Consider the following 23916-nt stretch of genomic DNA (forward strand, 5'->3'; position numbering starts at 1 on the left):
CCTGGTCATGCTAGGCTACATGGAATCACAAAATCGGAGGTCAGACGCTCCACCTCCAGTAAGAAGAGTAAGAAATCTTGATCATAATGGCCACAGCAGAGCAGTTGGTACTAGTCAGGTGTGTTTCCCAGAATCCTGAGCAGAGACTGCTCCAGGAGGGACTGTTGCCTAAGACTGCTTAATAGGAGAATTCCTGGTTAATGAAGTCCTTGAAGGCTACTCCAAGCCTTCCAACAACAGGTCAGACTGCCCAGAACCTACCCAAGGCTAGTCCATTACCTTTGGGCATCTCATCAAGTGTTTATTAAGACTTCATTCCATTCTCTAGCTAAAGGTGGAATGATCCCTGCACTGACAGTTTTTCTGCATTTCAATCAAAAGTATTTAGTAGTTATCTAGGCTCTCTTTTTTCTATACATCTGTTTAAACCCTGCAAGCATCTTGTCTTCTAGAATTCTATCTTTTAAATCTTTTCCCTATTTACGGTGGCCCTCACATGTTCCAGAATTCCAAACCAAGAATGCAGATGACATGGGGGTTGGAATAGGGCTACAAAAAGGAAGCTTAAAGAATACACTCTGAATTGGAGAACACAAATTCCTGCAGGTGGTAGATGTCCACATGCCATGCCTAACTGCATGTTTCTAGTAATCATTACATCTTTTTCTATAGTTTATAGAAATGGTTGCTAAATCTACTTAAGTCTTGAAAAGTTTCAGACTGAAAACCAGAATCCTGTTAAGGCTGTGAAAATAACAAGGCTACAATATAATTTACCAAATTCTCTATAGAGATTGAACCTGAACACGTTGTGGTGGCACAGTCTATAATCCTAGCATTCAGGAAGCTAAGGCAGGAGAACTGAGAGTTCAAAGCGAGCCTGAGCTACTGTGGGACCCTGTTCAGCCCCCCCCCCCCCCGCAAATGTCCTGGGGATATGTTTTCCAAAAATATCCACAATGTTGTTGAGTGATTCTGATACTTCATTAGGTATGTGAATTCAACAACCAGGGCCAGCTGTGGCTTTCTACAAAGAAACTATTGGCCTGATGCTGATAGTATCTATGGCCAAAGGAAACATACACAGTGCTTTTCAGATTCCCTCTATGCTGAAAACAAATCTAGAACACATGTATTCATTTCAATTATACCTCAGTTGTAGTTTTAGTACCTCTGTTTATAGTTTTGGCATGATATAGAAAATTGCTAGAATAACAGCCTAAATTCCATTCTCAAATGTAGCAATACTGTGTGACAACTGGTAGCAAATCCAAGTCTCAATTTCCATTAGGTATAAACACCTGTTAAGTCTGCTGAAATAATCAACTAAAATAATAGTAATAACTGTACTAATGGAGGATTGTCTGTTCTTTCCCCCTTCTGCTTTGTCTTAGATTATCTTTATATCCCAAGTCCCTGACCCCTCTAATTTTCTGAGTCTTATATAGCCCAGACTGGCCTAAAACTACAGTCAAGGCTAACATTGAACTTCTGATCTTCCTCCTGCTTCTACCTCTGAGAGCTGGGATTCACTATCCTTTATACTAAAAAAACAGAAAATATGTATACAATGAAAACAAATGTGGTTCACAGAGAAAACCTGGATCCTATCTCAAAGAACAGTCTAAATATCAAAATGTAGAGTGCAAAGTGACACCCTACCCCCACCCCGTCTGGACAATTACTGAAATAGTGGGATTATGACTGCAAAATAATGACCCACAGGTTGTAAAAATCAACATTTTTCTTTTTTTAAATAGTTTCTACCGTACAGAGGGATTAAAGCCACACTATGACAACATGGCTAGCCATATTTCCTTAATTGTTAAAGAACAAAAATAAAATTTGTTTAACTTTAAAAAAAACATTGAAAATATAGTTTACATTTCCCCTGAATAAAATTGCAAAAAAAGCTGGTTCTGAGATCATATATTTATTTAAAAAAATAAAATGGATTGACAAAGTTACCACATTATCTGCATGCTAGCGAGATTTCCCAAGCCCGTGAGAAACACCATTTCTTGATCAATAATAAAATCACTCAACAATGTACAGACAGGAAACCTTCCATCCAAATTTAAGGTCTTTATCACTGCTCTCACCTCACAAGCTAGTAAGACATATGTGCCACAAGCTGAGCTTCTTACAAAAGAACATCTGAGAAGATAATTGATAAGGTGTTACTAAAAGATGATTTGTTAAAATCATAAAGCAACCATCTCTTGGCCTGCAAAAATTTTACATTAGATTCACCACCACTGGGGATGTGCTCCTATGATAGTGATATTCTGAATAATCACAAACACATGGTATTTTCCCTGGATGCTTTCTGGAGCCAAACCCTGTTTGACAACATATTCAGTTTACAGGATGGGACCCGTTCTAAACAGAACAGTTAGGGAGTGTTACCAGTGACAAAGAATGAAAGTTATATGACATTGATTATTATAAATTATATTTGTTCTTATCCACCCGTTCTCCTTAATACGTTCGAATTCCTTCTTGCAGGAAACATGAGCTTAGTAGGACCCAGACACATCCTTAGTGATGATTAGAGTGCGCTGTAGTGGCTTTAATTCTGAAGACATGTATATGCAGGTGAGATGCAATCTGATTGCAAACACTGACACAGTAACGAATCAAATCAAAGAAAGAGAAGACCTGAAAAGAGAAGAGATTTTGGTTATTCTCAACATGAGCACAGGTCACCCTAAGCTTCCCAGAAGAACAGAAGGTGGCTTCTGACTTTCTTCTCTCCAAAGTCACTTTTCAATTTCATACAGTTGAGTAAATCAATTACCTCTTGGTGTCTCCTTTATTAACTAAGGATTAACAAATCCTTCCTTAGAAAGACAGTAATTATGTCAAGCATTTTATTATTTATTTTAGTTTTTCAGACAGAGGCTTCTAAAGCCTAGGCTAGCCTCAAAGTCAGTAAGCAGCGATGGAAGACCTTCAACTCCTGATCCTCTCCCTGGCTTCCACTTCCCAAGTGCTGGGCTCTCAGGCACTGCCATCATGTCTGACTTTTAAATACAGTGCTGGGGATCAAACACAAGGCTTCATGCATGCTAGGCAAGCACCTGACTACTAAGCTATAAACTCAGCACAATATCTCAAACTTTCTGAGCTGCATTCTCTATCACAAATGCTCAACTCTGCCAGTGTAGCATGAAAGCAGGCAAAGATAATTTATAAATGAGTGACTATGGCTGATCAGTCTGAACTTCTGTTTTACATACAACCAGAAATTTGGAGTTTTTGAGTCTTAATGTAGGTATAACTAGTAAGACTAACACACATGCTGGCTAACACCGATGTCATAATGGACTCTCCATATATCACAAGTGTGGTTTCTGGCATTCCTAGTCATTATTACCATTCTTTGGTCTCTATGATCTATGAAGACTGCCCCACTCAAACAAGAAAACAAGTAGCTTACAAATGACAAAATAAAACAGTACAATACATACCAGGGCAATCCAAAGTACTATATATTCATCAATGAAGCTGTTAAAATACTGGTCCAGAAACAAAAGTGCTGGACCTATGAATGCTGTGTCATGCAAATGCATTTCACTTTTCGTCATGTGTGCAACCTGAGAGTAGAACAAAATCAATGAAATAGGCACTTCCATTCTAGAACTGCCAGCAACACAGTACATCAGTATTATGCTATTATGCGCAAATGCCAAGCTTCAAGATTGATTTAGCAATACCTGTTGAGTTTGTAAAACTAAAACCATAAAAATATTAAAATTGTATGAGAAAGAGAATAATCATGGCAACTATGCTGGTGGAAAACACTTCTGTACAAAGAGATTCAATGTGTGTCCACTATGAGACCAGAGACTGTACATAAACTGAATGAGCAAATTAAAGAGTTGACAGGACACTGAAAAGATATAGAGCTTGCTCAATATGGAGTGTCAGGAGAGGAAAAATAGTTCCTGCATTGATATGAAGAGATTTTTATTGTGAACTCTTAAGACTACTTAGGAAGCCACAGAATGAAATCCAGGTCCTCAAAATCAAAATAAGATCAATATTGAAAAGGTAAAAACTGAGGCACTTACCACAAGCTTATTAGTGATTTTAGCCGAAACAAAACCAAATGTCAGTATATAAAGACATGGATGCTTCTCAAAAAGCTGAACTGCTGACTTCTTGTAGATCATAACAGCTAAGGTGATCACTGATCCAATGTGCAGAAAAGGAGAAAGGACACTTGTTCCCTGTACAAAGCAGAGTTAAGAACATTTAATGCTGTCAGACACTACATGGATCTACCACCAAACACTTTTACCCAAATTTCCCAAAACCTCACAGTGGCTGCTAGCAAACTGCAAATGTAAAAAAAAAAAAAAAAAAAAACTGCAATGAACCATTAAGGCACAAACAGGTCTGCACTCGGCAAGTGTCACTTATTTTTACTTAGCATGCTGTACTTTCTAAAATCATCTGTGTTGTGCCCATAAACACAAAATATGTACCTTTATCAGCATATAAACGTTTGCATAAATATGTATTTTAAAGGCTTAATAGAAATCCTAAGTTGATCAATGATTATCTATCTTTTAAATGAAAAACAAAGTAATGGTAAGAAGTCATCTTGGTTTAGAAATTTCTGGAAATCTTGACATATACTCACTGCTATGGTTGATCCATTTTTGCCAACACCACCTGTGAAGATTACACGGAAGTAATTTGTACAGGAAAATATGGTCCCTGCCACAGTACAAAGTGCAGGAAAAAGTTTCATTTGGATATTCAGCACTGGAATCTTTAATGGGTAGAGAGAAAAGACAATTAAAATATATACATATTTAACTAAGAAAACAGTACAATCAAGAATTTATTCATACTTTCAAATATTCTCTATTTCTTATAGTTAATACTAATGTAATGAAAATTTCCCTCTCTTTTCATTATGAGCAATAGAACAAGTCTTAAAAGATGAGACTCCTAACACAAAAACCCAGTGTTGTTAATTTGCATTGTAAATTCAGTAAAGCTCTATGAATGCACCTAAATTATGGCAACAGCGAATGGGGGTGTCTTGTGGGACTGTTCTGTCCTTTTCTTTTCCTTTCTTTTCCTTTCCTTTCCTTTCTTCACTTCCTTCCTTCCTTCCTTCCTTCCTTCCTTCCTTCCTTCCTTCCTTCCTTCCTCCCTCCCTCCCTCCCTTCCTTCCTCCCTTCCTTCCTTCTTCCCTCCCTCCCTCTCTCCCTCCCTTCCTTCCTTCTTCCCTCCCTCCCTCCCTCCCTTCCTCCCTTCCTTCCTTTTGAGTGGTGCCTTTACATTTCTTTGCATATTTTCTGAATTCCACCTATAAATATGTAGTACCTTCCTAGTTGTTAGACAGTATAGAGAATAAGTGATAGAAATATTTGTAAATTATGTTTGAAATAGGCTCAGTACAGAATGGAAAAGAAGAAAGTTCTATGCAAAAAAATTCCAACTCTGAACTTTGTGATATAACCCACTAGTGAAAGCTGAGGGCGACTGAAGTGGCATTTACAGATGAAAAAAAAAAAAGTCAAGTACACCTAAACTGGTGCAACTTTACAAGTGTCCTCCCAACTGTAATATGTAAAGCTTACTTTTCAGTAAATAATACACTGCTATATGACTGTACACTAAAAGTGTGATTCACTAAAGTAAGGTGAGGGATTCCACTGAATAAATTTATAATGTGCATTTAATCTTGAAAGCATAGATTTCTTTATTTAAAATGGAAGGCATATTAAATGTTTGAGGTCACCAAAGAGTTTCTTCTTTTTTATATCTATCCTTTTGTTTTTCTAGTTTCAAAATTTATCGAAAGGTAAGAGGAATTAAGAAATACTGAAGTAGTTATAAGAATGAGATTATAAAAGCCTGCAAGGCTTTGATTAGGTAATGTGGTTTTACAATGAAAACATTTAAAAACAGGTCTATTTAAACTATTTAAAACATATATTTTAAAATAAAATAGGACATGAAATGTTCCTCTTTGTAATATAAAACTTTAATAAAATTGGAAAACAAATTTAAAACGGACGGGGAACTCTCAAGATCTTACCTTGTTTATACAAGTCTATTCCCTCTTGTAAAACTGCAGCTCTACAAAGAAAGTGGAACCCACTATTTGCCTCTCAAGTCACACTAAATATGTAGTACCTTCCTAGTTGTTAGACAGTATAGAGAATAATAGAAATATTTAATCATCTAAATAATTTAATCATCTAAATCATCTAAATGAAATAGCTCCACTTAACATAAAGTCCAGAAATCTGTACAACACCCAAACTCTCCTCCTGTCTCTCCTCCTTGTCTAATTCCTGCATTATTGTCTAGCCCCATAAAATTCAAACTTTTCAAGAGACGAGATAATACATAATAATGAGCCTTTGAACTACCGTAGATTTTTTTGTTCTAGTTCAAAAAACTAGGGACATTCCTATCTAAGTCTGCTGCAGCTGTCAGTAATTCAGTATTCTGCTCCTTTCATCCTGCCACCCCACTCCTGTCCTCTTTCTCCCTCCACAGAGACAATGGGTGCTTCCAACAAAGGAATAGGACACTTGCCTAGTAAGAGTATTTCTCTATTACAGGGGGTATCCATATTAGAACCAGAGTATCAGTACCCTGTATGTAACAGTCACTCATCCAAACACCATTTCTTGTATTTACAACTTAGCGACATTGCTTTAGGATCATAAATTTTTATGTCCTTTGGAAGAAAGAATAAATACAAATACTAGAATACAAGGCTGGATTACAGAGTAAGCCAGAAATTTAAGACTCTGTAGCAAAGTATGCTGAACAATTCAGGGCTATCATCAATTCTGTTATATTAACTACATCCATTAAAATGCAAGTTCAAGTGCAGGGTTTAATTTGAATTGATTTTTAAAATTATGAATATTTATTGGGGGGAGACAAGAGTCCTGTGGAAATCAGAGGATAACTTGCGGAAGTTGTCCTATCTATCATATGCATCCCAGCATTTGAACTAGGTTATCAGGCTTTAGCAGCAAGTGTCCCTACTGTCTGAGCCATCTCTCTCATCCCGGTTATGGAAAGTAATCAACATGTATTTCTGAATGAAGATTCAATCTTGCTCCTTTCTCTGTGTGTATTAATTTCATGTTTTATGACAAAACAAAGAACTATCTTCCTTCCACCTTAAAGACCTTAAAATGGAAAGGGTAACGCACACAGGAAAATGTGAGGAAAAGCACAAGGAAGATTCAGGTGAGGTGATCCCCTGTAAACTGGCACCACTAATCTACTTAAGAACAAACTATGTTTTTAAGGGAGGTATGCACACTGTATGTTACAACCTTTCTATCCGCTACCAACTCACTCATTCTTATCACTTCTCAAACTGTACTTACTCTACAGAAATAGCTAAGGAACTGTCTGAAAAATGCTTACTTTGAGCCTGCCTACAATTTCAGTACTCTTCCAAACTAGGGAAGATTAAGCATTCCTTTAAGTTCTGATGTCTTTTCCATTACCAGGAGAAGAATCATCTGGCTTTGTGACAGGCAGTGTATGCGTACACTCAAATAGTATCAATGTATTACAACTGATCTTGAAAAGGTTAGCTTGAAAAAAGGTTTAAATTCACAGCTCTTCTACCAGACACAACTCACTCCTTTTGTTAGACTCTGAAGATATACAGTAACTGAATAGGTTTTATGGAAATAAAGAAATGATTTTAAGAGTAGATATTTCATTGCAAAGAACATAGAAATTCTTGTTTATAAATCATAGTAATGATTTTTTAACTTATTTTAATAATGCATGCATGTATATTTGTACATGTGAATTCAGTGCCTGTGGGGCCAGAAGAGTGTGTCAGACCCTGAAGCTGGAATGACAGGAGGTTATAAGCCACCTGCTGTGGGTGCTGGACACTGAATCTGGGTTCCTACAAGAGCAGCACATGCTCTTAATTACTGAACCATTTCTCCTGCCTCGTGTAAATTATTTTAAGTGAATTCTATGAAAATAATTAAAAACGTTAACAATATTACAACATCCATAATTTAAGAAAAACTATTTAATTGTAAAGGCACATTCTTTTAAAAATCTTCCAGTTTATGGTTGGGATTACAGCTCAGTGGTAGAGTGCTTGTCTAGCAAACCTGAAGTACTTAATCCCCAGCACCAAAAAAATGTCTTTAGTTCAAAAGGATAAATTCAATATACTACAGAAAATATTCACTCATTCAAACAATCTAAAACAATTTAGCTATGGTAGCATTTATCTAATTGCTTTACATAAATTCTAAAAGGATGAAGAAATATTTAATCAATGACTGTACTTAAAAGAGTCAAAAGTAGGCATGCCTTTAATCCCAGCACTGGGGAGGCAGAGGCAGGCAGATCTGAAATCAAGGCTAGCCTTGTCTAGAAAGTGAATCCAGGACAGCCAAGGTTATACAGAGAGAATCTGTCTTGAAAAACCGACCAATCAAAAAAACTCAAATGTAAATAATCATGAGTGAATTGCATGATTAATTTATTTACATATTCATATCCAGACCTCACTCTATTTCTAAAGTAGATAGTTCCAAAGGAAGGATATTTTAGGAAGAAGCAATAAACAAAAAATTACTTCTTGAAATGCGTTAATTTTTGTGAGTTAAAGCATTCCTTTCCCAACAAAACAAAACCCCAGGAAAAAGCAATAAAAACTCCATTTTTAGTAAAAAATGTGGCAAAGAATGGGTCATCCAAATGTAGTAGCTGTTACTCATTCACCTTTGCAAACAATGATATTCAAGAATCAAACTTATTTGCAATGTTTCTGTTTGTTTTCTTTTACCATAAATGTGACTGTTAAATTTATGGTAAAAGTCTTATAAATTTAACAAAGATTTGGAAAAATAAAGCCTATTTTATGGGCAGAAGTTTTTTTTAAAAGATGTAAATTTCCTATGTGAGCCCTAAATAAACACATTTTCTCCATTTTGACACAAATGATGGGATCACTACATGCAGTCACGGTTTCTGAACCAAATATAATAATAATGAATATATATGAATATATTCATTCATTCATTCATTCATTCATTCATCCATCCATTCAATAGTAAACTTTTGAGACAAGTAAAAAGAAAAATCAGTTTGGACACTGCTAATCCTAAAATAAAAAAATGCTGCAAAATTCAAAACTTGATTCTCAAATTTAGATTTTGGACTATGTCTGATTTCAGATTTTCAGACTAAGAATAAATAAATTCTGGTATATATTCTGAAATCCAAAATGACCTACAATTTGAAACACTTCTGGCCCCAAGCTTTTAGGATAAAAGATAATAATCTGGTAGCAGTTTGAGATTTTTGAGAAAAAAAATTATTTCACTAAGACTCCAATTACTACAAGAAGCCAGGCTTTTCCTTTTAGTGTAATGATGTGAATATTACAATATACAGATAATAATAGATCAGGAGATCTTGTTTCCTAGCACATTCTAACTACAGTAACCATATTAATTCTGAAATTGGACTGTAGTCTAGAAATCAAATTTCAAAATATACTAAGTCAGTTTCACAACTTTGGAAAATATCTTGATAAAGCCAGGCGAGGTGCTAAACTGATCTAACTCCCAGAACCTGGGAGCTAAGGCCAGGGGATCCTGAGCCTGGGGAACATACAGAGTAAACTGTAGCCTTAAATAAACGGTATTAAGAAAAAAGCCACCTTCTGGTATGATTAAAAACACAATTCTATTATCTTAACTACAAGAAAAGACAGGATGAACATTTGACATTTGTTGCTACTGTGAGGCTGAGCTAAGGAGCTGAGGCTAACACAGGTCACTGTGTAGATGAGGACTTTCAACTCCTGATCCCACTGCCTCTGCCTCCCAAGTGTCAGGATTCTTTGACCTTTGGAAAAAGCTAGTTACATAGCTTACTTGTTCAAATTGTACTGAGAAAGGTAAAAGTATATCTGAATCAATTTACTGCTAGGTATCCCCTAAGAAATCAAATATAGGTATACCATATTTTATTCAGATATATAGAATATATTTAAAATATATGTGTATGTAATGTAGTGCCATATTTAAGGATTAGTTTTATAAGCCAGGTGCTAAAATTGTTTTCAAAACATCAAGCAGAATTCTCATTTTATCAATATTAAAATACTTTTAAAAATTTAGGCATTTTAGGTATTTTTAAGAAATAAATGGAGAAAAAATTTTTATGTAAAACAAAGTCTATAAAAGTAATAATCTATGGTCACAAGTGAAGGTTGTGTAGACTTTAGGCTTTATGATGTTTAGGAAAACAAACCTACTTTTCCTTCCTAAAAGGCTAAGCAATTTTTTAAAGCATGAACAAAAAGGCATCTCTCATCTATTAAAGGACAAAAGTAATATAATTTCTCTATATAATAGTCACAGAAACTAAGAGATGCCTACAGTGACATCTATGGCACACAAATGGTATTGTGTACTGAATAACAGTTTCAGAACTTTCCTGGCTGACTGCAAATTGTTTTTATTTTTTAATCTCTTTCTTTGAAAACCCATCCCCTCAACAAAAGGCAATTAATACACAGGGAAGTACCTAATTTAATTGGAAGTGAATTGGGTAAAGGGAAAGTCTTAGCAAATTTCTTTTATATTTTGAAATTAATCTGACTTTTAAGAAAGATAATTTGTGTAAGGCTGACCTGATTCATCTCCCCAAACAGAACATAGGAAAGCAAAACAAAGCCCAAAACAGAAAAGGAAGCAATCGCACCAGGAGCATGTGCGTTCACTGGGGGCTTCTCTCCTGACTGGCACTGCCCTAAAGGCCGGCACATAGGAACTCATCTGTGCAGGAGGTCCTATCGCTAGTCCACACTGCAGAGGAGGAAACTAAGCTGGACAGCTATCTATTGGCAGAAGTTAGAATGAGGGGCAATGGAGCCTGGATCAAACAGGCAGCCTGGTTCCAGAGCGTGTGCCTCTGGGCCACATATACTCTCTCAGAGGCTCACAGCAGGTTAAAAGGAGTGGAGTATATATAAAGTGCAATGTATTTCAGGGCAGGAAGAAAAAGTTCTGACATTTAAAATAATCCCATAACACAGAAATAGTTTGGCAGTATTTATACCTTTTTATCCTGTGCCAGAGAAACTTACAATCTTAAATTCTAAGTTTTTATTCAGCATTAAGCACATGACAGAGACCTAATAAAGTCATATAAAGGAGAAAAAAGAAAAAAGTGATTTAATTGTGTCACTACTTAACTTACTTGTCACATTACCTGTTGTTTCCTTGAATGTAAAATAGGATGTCATTAAGGACTCAGATTCTCAATGGCCTTCAAATCACACTTAATGTACATAGAACTCCAAAGAGTATAATTCTCATGTTCTAAAAAGAAACTTCCTACTCTTTGCAGTAACTTTCATTCTCAGAACACAGTAAACATAACTTTGAACATTACCCTTTAACTGGATTATCCTATATTAGAAACACAAGCAGAAGATAACATGCATTACGTAGGATACATGATGTGAACGGAATTACCATAGATTGCCAAAAAGGTGGTCCTCCAATCACTGCCAGCAAATGCATGATTATTATGAAGATTTGCACTTCAGTCACATCAATTCTGATTAGGTACAAAAAGCCAAAAGAGCAGAATTACTCAAAACACAATTTCCAGTTAATTACTTGCAAGCAAAGCAGCATTCCTCTATCATGCACAACAGAAGATAAATTTCACATATGGAGCAAAAGGGGAAAAGGAGGTATCAAAATTTTGATATCAACAAAATCACATAAAATCCAGAGCCTTTTAAATTCAATTTGATAAATTTCAGGGCAATAAAAAACCCCCTCTCCAAAGCAAATTTTCTATAACTTAATGTTTTCCACCAAAAAGAAAAGGTATATGGATGTACTAAAATTTGAGTATCAAGCAGAGAATTACACTGCATAGCTACACAGTATGAAACCTTAAAGTAAGCTCTCTATAGTAGCAACTGAAATGGTGAATTTTAACTGAAAGAAAATAAATGTATTGCTCCCTAGATATATTCATTTACTGTCTACTGTGCTACTGGTGTGAAAAACAAAAAACAAAAAGTAACTAATTTTGAGTTATATTCTTCCTCTCACCGGGTTAACGACCCTCATTCAGGAAAGGTGATCAGAAGTACCTGAGCATGAGCTCTGAGATTACTGAAACTGACCTCACGGTCAAGAAGAGACAGTGAAAAGGAGGGAGGTGTGGCGAGCAGGCAAGAGAAATTAGGAGCCTGAAAGTTTGAAGAAGAAGGAATAAAAAAAGAAAGAAAAGAAAAGAAAAAGGGGGGGAAGAAAAAGAACCTGGGCAGAAAGATTGAGGAACAGTGCCTCCATGGGTGTGGGCACTGCTCTCCTTCCGCAGACTAACACTTCCCATTAGCTTGAGCCTGATGGTCTATTCTTACATCATGGAATCCAAACACTTTAAGGGAAAGAATCTATTCTACAGGTACCCTTTTTACAAGGTTATTCATTACAGATGTGGTTATGATTAAAAAAAAACAAAAAACCTTAAATCCCTTAATGAATGTGTGGTTACCTAAGCTCCACAGTTTGTGCTTTCCTGAGGTCACATGGCAGCACCCTGTGTACTGAAATGGGAAAGTATCAAATAGCAAGTAAAAAGCAAGTTCCAGAATGTGCTAAGCCTACATTTTTTTGGGGGGGGGGGAAGGGAGGGGGAATAATAAAGATTAATAGTAGTTTCCTTTTGTTTTTACCAGTAATTATTACACAAGGCATTTCTGGAAGTACATCAGAAACTAAGGAAAGTGTTGCCTATTTGGCAGGACAGTGTGGAGACTTCTAGGCAGCTGGGGAGTAAGGGTATTTCCCATTCTACACTTTTTTATGGTGTTAGTTTTCTAATAAGGTGGATACTTTATTAACTATAAAAAAAATCTAAGAAAACCAAGTATCAACAGTAAGGAGGTTCAGTTTGTGTAGGACAGAGCCCCATTTATACAATTGATCCTTAAAGCAGGTAATCCACATGAACTTAGGATAAGTACGTTCTCACACACAGAACTAATTGGCTTGAAATTAGTCCTTTAAAATAAGAACTACTGATCTTTATTTGCTGGTAAATGATTTTTAAATAAATGTATAGTTGGCAGTAAATAGTAATGTAATCATTTTGATATACACATTTACTGAAAACAAGATGTACTGAAGTAAGCTAAAAAGAGTCTGTAGAGCTGACCTGTGAGTGGTGACGCCAATAGGGGAATTACACTCAGTAGCAGACTCAGAGGACTAAGCAGGTAGGTGTGTCAAAGATGATCGGTTCTGTCTTGGGTGGAGGGTAGACATCTTACATTTTGCTGGACATATGAAGTTGCCTTTTGGAAGGGGAAGGGCCAGAAGTATAGAATTACAAAATTAAAATGGAGAAACCTCACACACTTAGTCTTTGTACTGTGGATGAGTTTGAGAGCAAAAGGAAACAGGAAAGCTTTCTAACATCTCAAAGTAGGGTGTCTAAGACAAATTCTGGAAGATTTTCTAAACTATTCAGATATTGCCCCTGTATGTGGAAGAGAGGGCTAAGAAAAACTTACCAGTTAATAGATAGGTGTGTTTTTTTCCTATTTGCTTACTGGATTTAGAACAAATGTGTGAACTCCCTTCATAAAAACTGCTCATCATTGCTCCTGGAAGAACTAGACACAGTCCAGTGCAAAGCTATCCAAGGGGTCGTAATCTAAAGGATGCAGGCAGCAGAAATGATAGCAATAGACAACAGTGACTGACGGTGGGAAGAAGACAGCCAGCTACACGGCAGTCTACTATACCACCTTCCCAGCAAATCCCTCAGTATGGGCTAAATTCAGTGACACTCAACAGGAGAGGCCTCAACTTAGTATACTGACCATGCATTAAAGACTCCGGTCTAGAAGGGGTATTTGACTAAGTACAATCTAAGATCTCTGTAATCAGTTTTTGTTTGTTTTTAAGATTTATCCTATTTGTGTATATCTTTCTGTGTGAGTGGGTAATGTGTGCATACCTGTAGATAGGTATGTGTTCGAAGGCCAGAAGAGGGCTTAAGATTCTGTTACATATAGAATCACAGGCTTTTTTTTTTTTTTTTTTTTTTTTTTTTTTTTTTTTTTTTAAGGCGGGTGTTGTCACATGGGTGCTGAGATTGAGAAGCAAGTGCTCTTCCTTAGCTACCACTCTAGGTCACTCAAAAATTTTTTTCATTATTTTCAAAATGGAGACAAAAGGTAATAATGTTACTGAATTAGTGAGTCGTGTTCAAAATCAAGGACAATAACCGTCACTTTAAGAAAAAACATTCTTGAAGATAGTGAGCTATCTATATCATAAATGCACCTAAAATAAAAATCTATTAATATAAAATTAAAAACAAGTTTCAGTAGCATAAGTTTGCCACAACCTAAAGCTTCAGAGGGAAAAAAATAAAATTTTATTTATCATTTGAAGATGGTTTGAGATCTTTACTTTATTACAATCAATACCTTATCTGTATTTATTTAAAACAGTTTACTATTTCTACCTACTTTTAACACAATGTTAAAGGACAAGAATTTTCTCAGGGACTGTGAACAATACAAAATGTAAAATTCTTGTCAGACCATATCTAAAGTACTAAAAGCCAGATACACAAACACTGTTCAGATGGCTACCATTAAAAAAGGATGGGAAGGAAAAACAAAAACCAAAAACTATAGATTGTAGAGTCTAAACTTTCCTAGACTCTGGATGCAGTCCAAGGTCAAAGTCAGGTCAAAGTTCACACTAAGCCTGTGGATCAATCACTTGTTCAACATTTTGCCATTATTTTATTTTATAAGTATAGGTGTTTTGGCTGCATATGTTTATGCACTATGTGTGTGTGCACGTGTGTGTGGTGTCTGCAGAGGCTAGAGGAGGGTGTCAGATCCTTTCAAACTAGAGTTACAGAGAGTCATGAGCCGTAATGTGGGTGTTGGGAATTGAACTTGGCAAGAGCAGGCAGTGCTCTGAACTGGTAAGCCAGCTTTCCAGCCACAGCAAATTGTTTCTAACAACACAATTCTAAGGGTATATTCAGGAGAACAAACTAAAGAGAACACAATGTCCTTTAGTGAATAGGAGCCATTCTAACTTCTAAATAAGGGAACAGTGAATTCTTTAGCTGACATCAAAATCTCAGGAGCTATCAAGCACTACAGGTTGGCAGCTTAGAAAACTATCAGGGAAATTATTACATCAGACAAAGAAAATGCCTTTACAAGTAATAAAGTGCAATAACCCAAGCTACTTAAGTTTGCTAAACTATGAGGAAATTTCCTGACCGCTTACTACAGTGCTGGGGATAAATTTAGGCCCTACCACAGGAGGACAAGCACTCCACCACTAAGTTACACCCCAGCCCCTGACTATTTTCCAAGTTTCATTTTTAGTCTCATCTTCCAGAGAGACAGTAAATGCACAAATGAATTTAGTTTGAGTTATAATTCAATTTGTAATGAGGGATACCAAGGGATCCACAGAGATGATACCAATATTCATCGTCTGTTCTTAGCACAGCGTTCCCCTCCAAGAGAAAAAGATAATCTAATCTACCTTTCTTTTTACATGTGTCATAAGTACTTTTAAAGATAACACGTGTAGCTAATTTGTAGGCATAGCTATTTTTATTACTGTAAAAACTAAGTATAACTGATTTGTAGCTTGGGCTTACTATTAGTATGATTAACATAGAATATGTAATAGGTATAAATTCACTGTAGAAAAAAAACAAAACAAAAAAAAACAAAAAAACCTCAGTTTGTAAAAATCTGACTTACAGTTTACGTTAACAAAAACAAGCTTTTACCTTAAAAATCATCACCTTGACGGACTCATATTCATATGAATCATATACAATGATTAGGGTATTATTAATTACAGATTTGTTTATAAGTGAATAGTCAAATGCTATGGGTGAGATGCAATGTTAAGGGACTGAAAAGATCAGCTGAGGTATTTTACTTTGTACCCTCGATAAGGGGCAAATGGTACATGACAAGCTTTGATTAATACTAGATAATGTTATCCATACAGCCCAATGATAACTAAAGTATTTTTAATTCAAACACTATATATAGAGAAAACAAACAAATCTGTTCTGTTTTTAAATAAGCAGAAATATTAAAAACAGGATTACCTACCACATGAGTATGGATTCTCAGATTTTCTGAGAAAATTAAAAGAGAAAACCCACTGAAAACTGTAAACAGAGACAAATATAGCCAAAGTCCTCTGAAGCAGAGGAACTGAGGTAGAACCAGACTTAAGGGGCAGCCTTAGAAACAGAAGAACCAAGGGTCTTCTCAGCTTACTTAGCATTGTCAGTATGCAGTTAAAGAATTGCTGTCCTACTGAAGAAATCTGTATAGTATAGGAAAGTTGCTAAAGCTTTAATATAAAGATTCTCTATATGTCATGTATAGTGCCATTAGTGCATTATGTGTTTTTAATACTTTCCATCTTTACAGCTACTCTAGGAGGTGAGAACATTATGATTTTATATATGTGGAAAGTCTAAAGTGACTTTTCCAAAGTTACAGAGAACATAAGTATGAACTTGATAGGTAAGAGGAGTGTTGTTCTTATGCCATTCTGAAACTCTTTAATTGTTTAATCCGTCAATCAGCTGAGTCCTATGTTTACATTTTTTACTACCACTTCAGGGTAATGTTTCTGTAGTACAATTTTAGCAGACACTGCTAGTATACAGTACACAATAGAGAATAGTTTAAAGGCTAATAAATTCAATTAGAAAAAATAGTAACAATTTTTCTAAAGTGTTTTTCTTCCACTTTGAAACAACTAAATGAACATACCTGGTGATTTAATTTCAGTGATTAAAATCACTGATTATAAATGAATGATCAAGTAAGACAAACTAAAAATCACAAGGAGGAAAAGAAATCTTTAAAAGTATCTATAAAAGTAAAAACAGGACACACATCTGGAGAAAATAGAGCACATTTAAAATTTTTTAATCTTATTTAAATGTATTAGTTTCCAAAAACATTTTAGCACAGCACACAGGGCTCTGGCACTGGGGACCAGAGTTACGGCTTCTGGCAAGCTAGGCGAATACTCAAGCACTGAGTAAAGTCCTGAACTTACTTTATTTTTTCATAAAAATAAAAACAATATGGAAGTAAATAATGCTGCCTCTTTTCTGATTGTTAGTCTCATTGATAATCTAGGTAAAGATATGTGGTTAGCCATACACAATTATAATGAACCATCAAAAACAAGTTGTCTAGACAAGTACAATGAGCATAAAGCTACAGTCTTTGGTGTGAGAAATGTGAAGAAGGGCAGAGTGAGGTCTAAATAATTATGCAAACACATTATAAACTCATGTCAAAATGGCTTTGTTTTGCTCTTGGAACCTACTAATATGTTTCAGAATTCTCCACACCCCAAGGATGCTTTGTCTCTATGAGTATCCTTCCTGTCACTAAATAACTGGGTTTAGAATGCTGTAATGCGCTTTTCAGAAAGTTCTCTGCTGACAAAGTGGAAGAAAGGTAATGAAGCCTTGACTGTCAGAATGAGTTGTCAGCTTTTCATATCAACGAATATTCCCCAATATTCTTGAATGACAAAATAAGATGAATGCAAGTTCTAGTCCTGCTTGTAAATAAACCTTCCTGTTATAGTTTAAGGGATTCTGGATTACCTGACCAGGGAAACATTTCCTAAAAGTCACAATGTCAAAACTACAATTCTAATGTAAGAGGGGGGAAAAAACCCCATATATTAGCAGATAGTACTTCATTAGGGAAATATTTATCTATTGTGGGAAAAAGGAAAAAGGGAAGACATTCAAAGAATGGCTATGGTAACAAAAGAGCTGAGGGTAATTTCAAAATCACAAGAAAGAGGAAAACGTTAGAAGAAACAGAATGAGAAGAGTCTAGCTTCTAACTTAAGTGTGTGGAGTTATTTTGTTTGTTTTGTTTTTTTACACTAAGATTATTGTTAATCCAAGCAGAACTACAACAGTGAATGGACATGCTAAGAAGTTAAGAAAGTAAACAGAATGTTGTTTTCTAAATGAATTTGGAGGTCACTCAATTATGTGAAAAACAAAACTCTGCTTGCTGTTTCCAAATAGCAATAAACGTATATATAAACAATCAATCAATGCATATATATTTCTTTCATATATATGAAAGAAAAAATATGATAAAAGATAAAAATGGTGGAAAGGTATTTGTTTTAAAAAATATCACATAGATTGCCAACAATGTTAAGTACTACAGGTAAATGGAGACAAAATTGTCATCCACATAAGAGATAGAGCTTTTTGAAAAGTTTTGTTTTATATAGATATATATATAGGGTGGATTTTTATTGCCCTATTATTTTAAAATCATTTATTTTCTAATAATATTTATCTGTAAAATATCACCAAAACATTGGAATTTTCATTTCTTCAATTATTTTGTGCATGACAAAGGTGCTGTCTTAATTGAATTCACGCCATTGTTCATTAAACTGCATTAATATTCTAGCAGTTACCGTGAAGTTCCAGAACCAAGGCCCCACGGTTCCTGAGAGAAGCTGGAATAATATAATTAGGATCTGGGACTCTGTAACATCGAATCTATGTATAAGGAAACAAACATTTCAAAATAACTTTACTCAGATATTTTTCTAGTGAGCCCTATTAAAACAAGTAGCAAAAACTAGACTTTAAAGGAAGCATTCCATTTAAAAAGACATTCAGACTAAATTTATGTGCTCTGATGATATCCTTGTGCATACACAAATATTTCTTATTCAAATCACATTAGTAGTTTAAAAGATTGAACTATAACACACTAAAACAACTTGTAAGTAGGCACTTAGAAATATTAGTACTAAGAATATATATAGTCAATTATTGACGAGTGGCAAATGTTACTTGCTATGCAACTTCATTACATCAAAGGTCCCTCTAGTAATAGAAACCATGCATACTTTCTTGTAGATAGCTACCTTCTTAGCCCCTAATTTCTGAAAGTTTCATTTTTATTTCTGAGTTGAAATAGAGATACCTAAAAAATACATTTGATTTGAATCTACTACATTATTTAATGAGATATAAAGGGATTTATATAACAGTTTGTGATATGCAAGTTATTCATCTTCCCCCAGAGTAATTTATTATGCCCAACTTTGGGAATCAAACCAAGATCCTTCCTAGTGCAAGAAAGAAAGCACTTTAGCATGGAGCTAGTAGTATATCTTCAGTCCCTTTGTCTAGGATGTATTTCTCTATTTTAGAGCTAGAGTCTATACAGCTTATGGCAGTCTAGAAATTTTTATGTAACATAGGTGACCTTGATCTACCTACCTCTGCTTACCCAGTGTTGTAATTCTATGCTGTAGCAACATGGAAAACACTTTAAAAAGAAGAAAAACAAAAAAACAAAAGAACAACAACAACAACAAAAAAAAAACCAAGGTCCATATCTCAGCTGGTCTCAAAATCTGTATTTATCCAAGGAAGACTTCTAACATTCTGTTCTTCCAGCCCTTACCCTCTAGAGCACTAAGATTATAACCATGTCCCATTAATCCTGTTTGTTAGGTTAAAAATGCAACCCAGGTTAGAGATGAAACCCGTATTTTTGTGCATGATTAGGCAAGCATTATACCAACTGAATTACATTCCACCCCACTGGCACCCAATTTTTAAATAAGATTGGAAGATAATCTTTTTTTCTTTCTAGTTGCTGAAATGAACATTTTGAAAAGTCACAAACTTGTGATAATTTTTCTACCTCTTCTATCTCAAAACATTAGGTAAGTCCATGTGGAAATAAGAAGTGAGAAACAATAATATAACGAACACCATTTTTCTCATCTATTCTGGATAGAGAAAAAAAATCAAATAGGCAAGCCGGATGTGGAACGGGCCTGGCAGACATAGGCAGGACAATCAGGAGTTCAAGGCCAGCTTTAGCTACTCAGTTTGAGATTTCTCTGTCTAAAAAAACAAATCAAATTGGCCATCTTGTTCTACTGCCTGGTAATTTCTACTCTATAATCTTCCTCTTCCTCTCCTTTCTCCCCAATTCCATACCAATATCCTAATTACCAAGAAGCAAGCGGGAGTTGCCATTCTAATATCCAATAAAATAGACTTTCAACCAAAAGTTACCAAGTGAGATGGGGAAGGATACTTAATATTCATCAAAGGAAAAATCCACCAAGAAAAAGTTTCAATTCTGAGCATCTATGTTCCAAATGTAAGGGAAGCCACATTAATAAAAGAAACTTTACTAAAGTTCAAAACATATTGAACCACACACAACAATAGTGGAAAACTTCAACATCTCACTCTCACCAATGGACTGGCCGTTGAAACAGAAACTAAACAGAGATGCAGTGAAACTAATAGACGTTACGAACCAAATGGATTTTAAAGATATCTAAAGAACATTTCCCCCTAAAATAAGAGACTATACCTTCTTCTCAGCACCTCATAGAACCTTCTCCAAAATTGATCATATAATCGGTCATAAAACAAGTCTCAACAGATACAAGAAGATTGAAAGACTTCCATGCATCCTATCAGATCACCATGGATCTGATAATGTTACACTTTAATAACAAAAAAACAACAGAAAACTCACATACCCATGGAAACTAAACAACTCTCTACTCAATGATAACTTGGTTAGGGAAGAAATAAAGGAAGAAATTAAAGACTTCTTGAAATTCAATGAAAATGATGACACAACATACCCAAACTTATGAGATACAATGAAAGCAGTGTTAAGAGGAAAATTCATAGCACTAAGTACACTGGTAAAGAAATTGGAGAGATCCTATATTAAAAACTTAAAAGCACACCTGAAAGCCTCGACCAAAAAGAAGCAAACTCACCCAAGAGCAGTAGAAGGCAGGAAATAGTCAAACTCAGGCCAGAAATCAATCGAAAAGAAACAAAGATAACAATACAAAGAATCAACAACACCAAAAGCTGGTTCTTTGAGAAAATCTTTAAGATACATAAACCCCTAGCCAAACTAACTAAAGGGCACAGAGACAGTATCCAGATTAACAAAATTAGAAATGAAAATGGAGACATAACAATAGAAACTGAAGAAATTAAAAAAAATCATCAGATCCTACTGCAAACACCTATATTCAACAAAATTGGGAAATCTAGATAAAGTGGATGATTTTCTAAACATATATTACATACCAAAGTTAAATCAAGAGCAGGTAAACTATCTAAACAGGCCCATATCCCCTGAGGAAATAGATGACATCATTAAAAACCTCCCAACTCAAAAAAGCCCAGGGCCAGATGGATTTAGGGCAGAATTTTACCAGATCTTCAGAGAAGACCTGATCCAACACTCCTCAAACTATTCCAAAAAATAGAAACAGAAGAAACACTACCTAATTCATTCTATGAAATCACAATTATTCTGATACCTAAACTACACAAAGACCCAACAAAGAAAGAAAATTTCAGACCAATTTCCCTTATGAATATCAATGCAAAAATACTCAATAAAATTCTAGCAAATTGAATCCAAGAACACATCAAAACCATTATTCACCACAATCAAGTAGGCTTCATCCCAGGGATGCAAGGTTGGTTCAATATAAGAAAATCCATTTACGTAATCCACCATATAAACAAACTCAAAGGAAAATAAAAATCACATGATCATATCATTAGATGCTAAAAAGGCACTTGACAAAATTCAACATCCCTTCACATTAAAAGTATTAGAGAGATCAGAAATTCGAGGCCCATACCTAAACATAATAAAAGCAATATACAGCAAACCAACAGCTAATATCAAATTAAATGGAGAGATACTTGAAGAAATTCTACCAAAATCAGGAACAAGACAAGGCTGCCTATTCTCCCCCTATCTATTTAATATAGTATACTGGAAGTTCTAGCTAGAGCAGTAAGACAACAAAAGGAGATCAAGAGGATACAAATTGGCAAAGAAGAAGTCAAGGTATCACTATTTGCAGTATAATAGTATACAAAATCAACCCCCAAAATTCTACCAGAGAACTGCTACAGCTGATAAACAACTTCATCAAAGTGGCTGGATAAAAAATTAAGTCATACAAATCAGTAGCCTTCTTTTATAGTTGAAAATTTATTTAATAGAAATAAGTATTTTTATGGTTATCATTTGTAGTTAAAATGAATGCAAAGTCTTAGTAGTACAGACTTAAAAATAAAATAAAGGTACTGTAGAAGGCAAAATTCCACTTAGTTCTAAGTTCACTAGAAGTAATACCATAAAACAAATACTATCAGACTTCATAGGTGGGGAGACTCTCAGAGATCACCTAACATCAAACCCCAATTACGACTGACGATGTAACTCGGGAAAAGCACACTTACGGAGCATGAGAAGGCTCTGAGTTCAATCCCCAGCACTCAAACAAAAAACCAAACAAACATACATAAACAGAAAACTCTGGAACATGCAGATCAAAATGTACTGGCCTGTGTTCGTTAATTTTTTTGTCAACTTGATACAAGTTAGTGTCATCTGAGAAAAAGGAAGCTCAACTGACAAAATGCCTCCATCAGATTGGCCAGTCCAGATAAGACTATGCAGCATTTTCTTGATTAGTGATTGATGTAGTACAGCCCACTGGGTAAAATACTGCTTCTGGTAAGGTAGACCTGAACTGTCTAAGAAAGCAGGCTGAACAAGCCATGGAGAGCAAGTCAGCAAGAACTCCCTGATTGCTTCAGTCTCTGCCTCCAGATTCCTGCCTGGCCTTGCCTTCAAAATGGACTGAGCTATAAAATTAAATAAACCCTTCTCTCCACAAGTTGTTTTAGTTATGGCCTTATCACAGCAATAGAAAATAAAAACCATGGCCTGAGTTCAACTTATAACCCCATCTCATAATTTGAAGTTTTTGCTTCTTTCTTTGTTCCCTCAAAATAATTGAGCAAATGTTCCACCAAATGTGCTGCACTTCTATAATCCCAGCACTTGGGATGCTGAAGCAGAAGGATGGCCATGAGTTTAAGGTCTGCCTACTCAAATAGAGTTCTAGGACAGTCTGGACTAAAAAGAAACCCTATCTCTAAACAACAAACAAAAACCCCCAAAGAGTTCTGCCTGTATATTGTGGGATATTTTTTTAAGGCCAATGTCTTACATAAATATGGTTTTAATTAAAAGATAAAGACAACTTAAGTTATTTATAAGCATATTTCATTTAAAAACAGATTTTGCTGGGCATGATAGCATACACTTTTAATCCAAACAAGCAGGAAGAAGGATAAGTGAATGTTAGATTTTGAGTTCAGCCTGGTCTACATAGTGAGTTCCAAGCCAGTCAGTGTAGTCAGGGCCGCATGGTAAGAGTTTATCTCAATAACAAACTAAATAAAATTAATTCTCTATATACACCTGTATGATATCAATCTAAGAACACCTAGATATAGAGGGGTTAAGACTTCGGAGCAGAAATAAGAACTTTCATGTAATCTAAACCATGGTCATTTAAAGATGATTGATTACAAATGAGCTTCAAATCACAACAGTTCTCTTAAAAAATCACGCTGTGACAAATGGGAGAGGAATACAATCTATCTCAGAGCACACAATACTCCTTTCTCTCGGGATACAGAATGAATTCTATTCACTGTCCACACTTCTTCTGCATCTGGCACTACCCAACCCCAGGTCATTTGAAGGGGCTTTGTATTTCTGTCCTTTTATGTCAACTCATAACACATTTCTTCTTTCACCTGCCCGGCTTTTCTATTGAGTTCTCTGACTTTATATCATTCTCTAATCCTTCCTATTTAGGCCAGTCAAATGTATAGGGCTGGAGCAGGACTGACTCAGTCTCTAGGACTGTGAGACGGGGTCTGAGT

General features: G+C 35.4%; 1 protein-coding gene across 3 annotated transcripts in view; it reads right to left on the minus strand.

Moving 5' to 3' along the window:
* Positions 1–1914: 1914 nt before the first annotated feature.
* The window catches only part of Cept1 (choline/ethanolamine phosphotransferase 1), a 42604-nt gene continuing 20602 nt past the window's right edge, over positions 1915–23916 (minus strand). For 2 of the 3 annotated variants that reach the window (XM_028757342.1, XM_028757344.1), the window contains exons 5-9: positions 11526–11610; positions 4652–4783; positions 4077–4235; positions 3474–3599; positions 1915–2661 (exon numbers count right to left, since the gene is read on the minus strand). In XM_028757342.1, the coding sequence (XP_028613175.1) occupies positions 2542–2661; positions 3474–3599; positions 4077–4235; positions 4652–4783; positions 11526–11610 (622 nt within the window). In that variant the 3' untranslated portion in view covers positions 1915–2541. Of the gene's footprint in view, positions 2662–3473; positions 3600–4076; positions 4236–4651; positions 4784–11525; positions 11611–18563; positions 18649–23916 lie in introns of all 3 variants that reach the window. The other variant, XM_028757343.1, reaches the window with a different exon arrangement.

Source organism: Grammomys surdaster, unplaced genomic scaffold (genome assembly GCF_004785775.1).
Source record: "Grammomys surdaster isolate TR1022 unplaced genomic scaffold, NIH_TR_1.0 126158, whole genome shotgun sequence".
Classification (NCBI taxonomy): domain Eukaryota; kingdom Metazoa; phylum Chordata; class Mammalia; order Rodentia; family Muridae; genus Grammomys; species Grammomys surdaster.